Source organism: Tachypleus tridentatus, chromosome 8, assembly GCF_004210375.1.
Source record: "Tachypleus tridentatus isolate NWPU-2018 chromosome 8, ASM421037v1, whole genome shotgun sequence".
In the NCBI taxonomy this organism is placed as follows: domain Eukaryota; kingdom Metazoa; phylum Arthropoda; class Merostomata; order Xiphosura; family Limulidae; genus Tachypleus; species Tachypleus tridentatus.
Window position 1 is genome coordinate 12,634,819 of NC_134832.1, and position 9,517 is coordinate 12,644,335.

At 32.5% G+C, this 9,517-nt stretch overlaps 1 protein-coding gene across 1 annotated transcript; it reads right to left on the minus strand.

Moving 5' to 3' along the window:
* Positions 1-223: 223 nt before the first annotated feature.
* On the minus strand, positions 224-1,589 carry LOC143258539 (cuticle protein 14-like). The gene is made up of 3 exons (XM_076517666.1): positions 1,450-1,589; positions 1,006-1,125; positions 224-847 (listed from the first exon to the last, which is right to left on the minus strand). Exons 1-3 carry the CDS (start codon positions 1,480-1,482, stop codon positions 482-484), a joined length of 519 nt encoding a protein of 172 aa, XP_076373781.1. The 5' UTR covers positions 1,483-1,589; the 3' UTR covers positions 224-481.
* Between the last annotated feature and the right edge of the window lie 7,928 nt (positions 1,590-9,517).

A 9,517-nucleotide genomic window follows, 5' to 3' on the forward strand; every position in this document is an offset into this window, starting at 1 on the left:
TTTAAAAAGTACATTATATTAAAATTGGAGAACATTTCAAAAACCAACTAAAGATTACCTGGTAGTTTAGTCTCTTTTTTTGTTGTTGTTATAAATTAATGTTGTAGGAATAATTAATTTACACAATATTCACAAATTAAAATATTCATTTGAAGAAACATAGGCAAAATTATCAAATACATGAATTAGGACCAGAAGAATGTTAGGAAATACACTTGACAACTTTTGATGATTATATATACAGTTTATTTAAAGTCAGAGTATTCACATGAGTTAACACGTTATCTGGACGCTATTAATTATACACATTTGTACAGATATAACTATGGCTATAATTATGGTTTTCTTTATATAGTCGGACACACCTGTTGTAGAAGAAACAGGAAACCAGGATTGACATTCACAAAAATGAGTGAAGACCTCGCCCAAAGCATACAAACAAAAAAAAGTTCGTAAAGACAAGTGTAGTTTTCTGATTTTACTACCAGTAATGGGAGAGGTAAGGATGGGCCCAGCTGTAGAAAGGATAACTCCAACCGTAATAAGGAGAAGCCCAGTTATAGAAATAAGGTGTGATGTACTGCACAACGGGCTTGACCTCAACAACTTTAGCCTTGTTGATTTGAACGTCAGCAGGGTTCACTTTAGGAACATCACCAGAGGTTCTGATTTTAGCACGGAAACCATTAGAATCAGCGACATAATCGACGATGCGAATAGTACCATCAGCATCCCTCAGACCATAAGAACCAATTTTGACGTTACTTAGACCATCACCAGATTCCCTGCGAAAACTACCTCCAGTTAGGTGATCCTCATCGTAACCGAAGTTGTAATTACCCAGAGACTGTAAAATATTAATATAATCAGAAAAATAATAAAATAAAATTAATTTTATAAAATATGTCGAATACAAAGAGTAATTAATGAACAATGCATACCATTAAATGAGTTATTTTTTTAAATACTATCTAAAAATTTATTTCGAAAAATTAACAGACTCACATCTTGAGAACGATGTTGAATGCTAGTACCTAGTCCATGGTAATAGTAAGGGTGGTAATAGTAAGGGAATGTGAAGAACGTAGCCTGGCTAGACACCACCAAAGCGAACAGGACCAGCAGCTGCAAGTCATTGGAGAAAACAAAACCAAATCAATGGTTAACAATGCTAAACTATCCTTTAAGGATATGCAATATATTAAGGCTTTTATCTAAAAATGATATTCAGAATTATATTTAAACTCTGAGATACCTTACTTGTAAAAATTGTTCAATAAGGTATCAGCAAACCATACTATTATTGTTTTCATTGATGAAATCGTTCTAGTTCTATGAATTTAAGAACTATTGATCCTACACTGTAAGTTTAAAGAAATACTGAGTAATGTAAGTTTTTCAAATGTAGAATGCGAGAACCTTCAATTTAAAACTAAAAATCATACTTACCTTCATGATATTGTTGATAATAGAAAGTTTCATAAGGATTTCTGTGTTTGCCTGAAAATTCAGTTCTCTTTATATAGGCGGACACGCCTGTTGTAAAAGAAAGAGGAAACCAGGCTTGACCTTCTAATCAATGCCACAGATTTGAGTGAAGACCTCGCCCAAAGCAGAACATTTCTTTACTCATCTTATTTTTGGCAGCTGTTGCATTAAGTTGTGGAGGACACGAGGTGGGGATGTTAAAAATATTGCGTATGTCACTTTAGTGTTTAAAGCTGTTTCAAATAGAGATAATTTTACAGTCTCTGACTCTCAACTTATGTTTGATTTAACATTTAGTTTGTAAGAAGAAGATAATATCTTTAACTATGCTAGTGTTATCTAAAAGTATCAAATCTGTTATAGCCATCAATCGGTATTTTCGTTTGTTTGTTTGTTTTGGAATTTCGCACAAAGCTACTCGAGGGCTATCTGTGCTAGCCGTCCCTAATTTAGCAGTGTAAGACTAGAGGGAAGGCAGCTAGTCATCACCACCCACCGCCTACTCTTGGGCTACTCTGTTACCAACGAATAGTGGGATTGACCGTCACATTATACACCCCCACGGCTGGGAGGGCGAGCATGTTTAGCGCGACGCGGGCGCGAACCCGCGACCCTCGGATTACGAGTCGCACGCCTTACGCGCTTGGCCATGCCAGGCCATCGGTATTTTCGTATAAATATTTGAAACGCATACTGCGAAAAATACAAGCCTCATATATATAGAGCCTGATGGCTTTTGCGTTTTACATGAACTAAGTTACAGCAGCTAAATGAGCCCTTCTGTTTTCTAACTCTAAGAATTCATTCTGTTATAAACAGCTAGTACAGCGGTATGTCTATGGATTTACAACGCTAAAATCAAGAGTTCGATTCCACTCGGTAGGCTCAGCAGATAGCCCGATATGGCTTAGCTATAGGAAAAACGCACACACTAATATTTATTTAGAAGATACAACTCAGTAACTGCTAAACTAAAATATAATAATAATCCAAATCAGTTGCATGTTTCAAAATCCGTGTTTTTGAAATTAACGAATTTCACTACTAAAGAATCTCATAGTGTATTTTTGTCGTCTTTATTACTAGACAGTTGATGTGACCTTGGTCGAAAAAATATCTGCACTTTTTTAAAACCGTTAAATTACTGAAAGTATGTAAATTACAAGGAATATTAAATTAAGGTCCTACTTCGTCGTGTACCTACAATATCAAGTATTTATAAATATTTATAAAAATAAGTTTTGCAAAATCCATTAATATTCATGTAAGAATGGTTTCCCATCTTTTTAGTCAAACGATTAATCTAAAACTATTCAAACAAATAAATGTTCACAAAACCACTCATCTGTGAAGTTTCTGGTTACTTGGTGCCTATTTTTTGCCTTATATTAGTCAACACGCTTTGTATGTCAAAAATATCTCTGTACCCATCTCCACAGAATATAAGCATATACGCAATCAAGATTCATTTCTTAGCCAGAATGCCATATATAGAATTATTTGCATTTAAAGATAGAATGTCATCAACGAAAATGCAATATGACATATAATGAATAGTTTTCTTTATTTGTAAGCAGACCCCAAAATCCACGTAAGTCCAACGCATGATTTGCTGCTAAAGCTACAACTAGTAACAGCAGTTTTCTTAATTTGGAGTAATAAATGTCTCATAATTTGTCCAGAATAAAATATTCATCATTTAAATACATGAGCTATTACAGTGTAACATCTGTTGTTATGCATGTTGAGATAGAGTAACGGATGAGAGAAAAATGGACAAACAAATATTTTAGAAAAATAGAAATAAAAGTTTTATGTATTTACTATATCACAACGTTTAATAAAAATAGTAATAAATATTATGAAATTTGTATATTAAAATATTTTTAACGTTGAAATAGTGTTTCTCCAAGTAGCGTTAAATATATTTACTTCAAAACATAGAGCTGTAAACCTTGTGTTTCAAGGAAACATAATATTCATGACATCAGGATGACTTGAAATGAGCTTAAGGCGTAGACACATCCTGACAAAACCTGCAGATAATTTAATAATTCCTGTTTTATGACCTACCACAGAGATATTAGCTTCCTTTTAACAAATATGTTGAAATGTCTTGCAAGTTACAAAAGTTGTAGTTTTGTCAACTTCACTTTTTTCAGTGTCCGGTTTTTGTTCAACTCGATTAATAAAATCAAATTACTCTCAATATAGCCAAAAGAAATTCTCTCAGAACCCCACTTGTAAAAATCTAATAAAGTTTTCTCTGAATAAACATATCACACGTTAAAACTTTACATTCTGATAACTGTTGCACAAGGTAAATATTGAAAACATCGTTAATTTTAACGAGTCGTAAAACTAGATTTTTATCATACCACAAAGATTCAAAGCCCTAGATTAATTTTATTGAACCGTTTTTATTTGTGCTTGAACTACTGTAAATCCAAATTTCGTCGTTCGTGTCCATTTACTAGAAAACGCACTCCGCACTTCGGTCCTAAGTACGCGTTACAAAATTGACTGTGAAATCCCATTGTTTCTTAAGATAAATTATCCCAAATACGAAATTACATGAAGCTTTCCTTGTCGTATAAAAATATCTAGAAAATAAGCAAATAAACGCAATATAAAAATGTAGCCCAAAGTAATTTGTGTGATTTAGAATTAACTTGTATTATTCCCCTTTATTGTTTTTTCTTTCTTAATAAGAAAACTATTTTCGAATTTATAAGCTAAAATCAGTGTAAAATACAGTTGGTAATAAAAAGCATTAGAATTCTATGACGTGTGACATTACAAAAAATATTTTGAATATAGTTGGCTTCAGAGCAAGCTGCTCAAAGCACATGAAACTTCAAACAACGGATAACTGTAGGACTCCCTGTCCCCTAAGTACACCTCGGTATCTGCACTTCAACGAATAACCAGATTCAAAACGCTAACCACAAAAACTCGTACCAACGCAGTGAAATACTTCTGAAAAACTAAACACCGAAACACACTCACACCATTTATCTTAAGTAAACCTACACTGACCAAGCCTGGATCAAATATGTTTCATCTTACAGCACTCTAAGGTAAGAGATACAAATATAAAAATGAAAAATAAGAAATCAGTATAATCAAACATCCAGATTGATTTAACACTACCATCAGAAACTCGAAAGAAAACACTTGCTTACTTATTTTAGAGTAAGAGGTTTCGTACGTTTTTCAAACTTATTTAATAGTTTCAAACGCCGCCACCTCTTATAAATAACCACTTTGTTATTAACTCCTTTATGAAATCATATAAACTTACTTCTAGAATGACATACCTCAATAAACACATTTTTTGAACATCTTAGAGAAATTATTTCCAGTATTCTGCCGTCGCCTTCTTTTTTGACTTATGGTCTTTGCATCTTCGAAACTATTTTTCCTACAGTACATAATATATTGGCGAATGTGTCAGTAACTCTTAAACACCCGTACGAAAATGCATTAAAACGTTTATTTAGTTTCAGTCCTAAAAACAAGTAAATTGATATAACGACATGAGTTGTGAAAATAAAATAATTTAATATTTAAATTCTGCAATCAGAATTAGTATAACTTTTTCGTCAAAAACTTTGATTTCTTTTTTTTTTGTGTTGTGAAGGTTTTCATAACATATTTGCATAAAACTGTTCAAACAAAAAATGTTTAAACAACTGAATAAAAGTAGATGTTTCTCAAGTTTAACAAATGTAATCATAAATAAGTGTTTTCTTTTTTTATAACCTTTACTAATAGAAGTTTAAGTATTAGCATCATTCCAAGTTCAAAGCTTTAAAATATTAAGTACGAGTGCCAATAAAACAACAAAAACTATATTTGTAGAATTATCTAAATAAACACCGACACTGATCTTTATTAAATTATCAAGTTACATTTTTTTATCCTTCAAGGAAATAAAAGAATCGTTGCTGCTTAATAACATTCTAATTTAAAAACTGTGTAGTAATTTACTTGTGAGCACAGTCTCTTCAGTTTTTAATATTAATATAGAATAAAGTCTGAAATAAGAATGGTGTAAGAGCAAAGTTTGAATATTTTATTGTCACAATATTATGATACGTTACTTAAATTTTATCTGAAATGAATTGTCAATGACTATAATGCAATTCTCCCCACCGAAGGGAAGTGAACCCCTGATTTTAGCTTTGTAAATCCGTGGATATACCGCTGTACTATAAAGGTTAGTAAATACAGCCTCAATACCTTACTAGCACAGTAGACAACTAACAAACGTGAATTTGTGAATTTCTTTAGAAAGTTTTAAACCGTCCTACAAGTGTATATATTATTAATATAATTATTAAAAACATCCACTATATAACCTGACTATTCGTGGCGTGATTGTAAATTCCAATATTTGATATCATGGCTTAATGGATATCCAGTAAGAAGGAATGTTCATTGATGTAAAAAAATGTTTACATAACGCAAACATGCTGGAAACTACTGCAATGTTTAAGTTATGAAATGCTTTGTAACTTACTTATACCGATATAAACTTCCATTAGAAAAAATCCAGTAAGACTGGTATTTCATTAAAGAGGGAAAGTATTGTTTTCAGTAAAATTCAAATCTGAAGGAAACATCTGTATTCTGGAAAATGTTTTAGCAGTTTTATAAAATTCAATAGTAGAAGCAATTCTTTGAATAAATGAAACAGTTTTAAGAACGGATATATTAATGGAAGCAGCAATATATATATGTTCAAGAAAGTTTCCTAGATTATATCTAGGGAGATTAAATTCAATTAGAAAAGAATAACCGATATTATGAAGGGTAGAGAAGAAATTGTGTTTCGAAAAAAAAAGTCTAAGTTACATTTAGGAGATAAAATTAGATGAGAAAGAAACTTCAACGAAAAGGGAAAGTCTTTATAGAGAAGAACAAGCAGAATAAAACTGTTAAATTTGTGTAAAATTAAGCACAAAGCTTTACAAATAGCTCTGTCCACCACGGGTATCGAAATCCGGTTTTCAGCGGGTTGAGTCCGCATACATACCACTGTGCCACTGGAGGGCTTTATCTAAAATATCGTATAACCTTTATACAGGGAGAAAAGTTCAATAAAACATTTCTTTTGTGAAAGTTGCTTATATCAACCCAGAGAGGTAAATTCCAACAGTAACATAAGTTCATTGAAGAAAAAAATGTTCATAGAAGGATTAGCACATTGAAAAAAAAAAAGCTGTACGTTGCTAGTGTATTGATGGAAAGTTGCCTTGGAACTTACTTTCAAGAACTAACCGTAGAGGCTCAATTACATTTATATTAAATGACTGTGGCGCCCAGTCCCTTCGTATTTTATGAAGCGATCTTTTAACACTTGAGAAGTATAAGTCGTGTTTGACAACTTGACCAAGCTCAGTTTAAAAATAAAGTGTCCATCATAAGACAGACCATGTCAGTTATACGATTTAAATAATCACTTGTTTTATTTTGCTTTTCAGTGAGATCACAGGCCCGAACTACTATAACAAAAAAGCTGTTCATACGTGAAAGTTTCAATCATGTTTAACTTATGGTACAAGATATTCAGAGTTGTAACATTCTTTTGAATTCTCACCACATATTATCACGTTCGTTTGAGGATAAGAGTGTAAAAGTTTATTCACCTGTTAAAACGAGATTCACCCATAATCTTCCCACTTTTGATGTTACTTATATTTCTGATACTGTTCTTCTGGCTACATTCAGTATTTTATGTGTTGTGTCACTGAAGATCCAGCTAGTCGTTCACCTGTAATCATGCTTTTTTAGAAACCTGATATTTTATAACTTTTTAGTGATAAACAATAGCATAGTATTTATATAGAGACATATTCAAATATACAGAATAGTTTAAAGCGTTGTTAAATTATTACTAGGCTTTAACTTCGTTTATCTATACCATATATTTCTATATCTAAGATGAAATGTTTTTTTTTATCTTTTCGGAACAGTAGTGAAAGTGTATACACCCAATTCGTTGTCATCGAAATCATATCAAATAAAGTTAATGTTTTAACACAGATAGTACTGATAACTGGTACTTTGTTGTTCCAGCCGCTCACGTTGTTGTAAACCTTTGCTGAAATGCATTTATAATCATAGTAGATCCGCTTGTTTTTAAATCTAGCAAATACTTCGAAGACTATAAAGACTATGTGTGCTTAAAAAGTTTTATGCTACGAAAATCCAAGGAAGAGAAATTATTTAAGGTTCTTGGTTGATCTTGACGTGCTCCTTATCACAGGAAAGCTTTAATAAAAAAATGGAAAGTGACTTTTTTATTTATTTTGCGAAACAGGCCACGAACATTCAGTGGAACATTTATTCAACACGATATAAGCCGAGTGACAGACTTTGGGGTTGGATGACGTAAAACATCATGAAGATATAAACTGATGTACTTATATAATTCCACTGAGAATATCTCTTACAGAAAGAATTACACAAGTAATATATCTAAAACAGTATTTTAATTTAATTCCAACTTCCATTATTCTGTTTCTTTATAAAAATAGTTCTTATAAAGCTTTCTATCATCTCTAGAATATATAAATTAATTTATCTTTACATATTTTGTTTTTTAAAATTACGTTTTAAGTTGCATCGTATCAAATTATTGTTATCACACTATTTTCTTGGGGCCTGGCATGGCCTAGTGTGTTAAGGTGTGCGACTCATAATCTGAGGGTTCGCGGTTCGCATCCTCGTCGCGCCGAACATGCTCGCCCTTTCAGCCGTGGGGGCGTTATAAGTTTACGGTCAATCCCACTATTCGTTGGTAAAAGAGTAGCCCAAGAGTTGGCGGTGGGTGATGATGACCAACTGCCTTCCTTCTAGTCTTACACTGCTAAATTAGAAACGGCTAGCACAGATAGCCCTCGAGTAGCTTTGTGCGAAGTTCAAAAAACAAACAAACAAACTATTTTTCTTTAACACTGGGAAGTGTGTGTGCTTTTCTTATAGCAAAGCTACATCAGGCTATCTGCTGAGCTGTACTAGGGGAAGGGGCTAATACTAGGAACACGATTTTTCACAAAATGTTCAGGCTATACTGTTTGTGACTAATTTTATCTTGTTTATCGTTACTAATATTGTATTTCTCAAAAAATGACCATGTCAATGTTAAATACTATGTGAAAACACTACTGTTAAAGTTCTAATACCTTTATTTGTTATATTCCTTTTTAAACTTGTAATCTGTCTAGACAAACTTGAGTATGTTTATCATTAGTAATCTTCTATTACATACAACATTTAGGACACTATGTAACTTCTCTAGAACCTGACTACTTATTTCGTTAAAAAAATAAGTTTCTGTGTACTTGTCTAACACAGGAAATTCTATATTAATTCAATCCATGAAAGGTTCTTATATTCTGTAGCTTTCTTTTATTCCCACTTGACCAAAACTTCCGATTCTGTATATTCTATTGGCTGTTTTAAGACCTGTTACGATAATAGTCGTTTTATTACTGGAACGTTTCGCTCGGGGTCTGGAGATGTTTACGTTAAGAAGTGTCTGGTTCCTATCATATGAAACCTGAAGGCCGTATTTGCGTTGTAACTGATGCTACTGGTTTCCAATTTAAAACAGAGTTCGTGTTCTTCTCTTATTTTAGATTTTCACAATTAAATATTTAATAGTAGAGCACTTATCTTCTGCTTGAGAGCTGCTTTTCAAGCATGATGGTAAGGGTTCTAGTATTCTAATGTAGAATTGTATCTGGGAACGGGGAATGATGTGGGACAAAATGGTGGGAGATACAACATGATATCAGTTTAGATGTGTCAAATGTGAATAACAGGAACAAACTTTGCATGAAGTTTAACATTGTATTTTTAATGCTTAAGCACTTCTTTCCATGCGTGAGACAGTCTATATGGCATGGAGAACCAAGTCCCTGCAATTAACTGTGTAGAATTTTCCTGTCAGATTTGGCTTATGGTAACTTCTTAGTGTAGTATGAAACAAGTTATGGTGAATCAACATGTTATACAT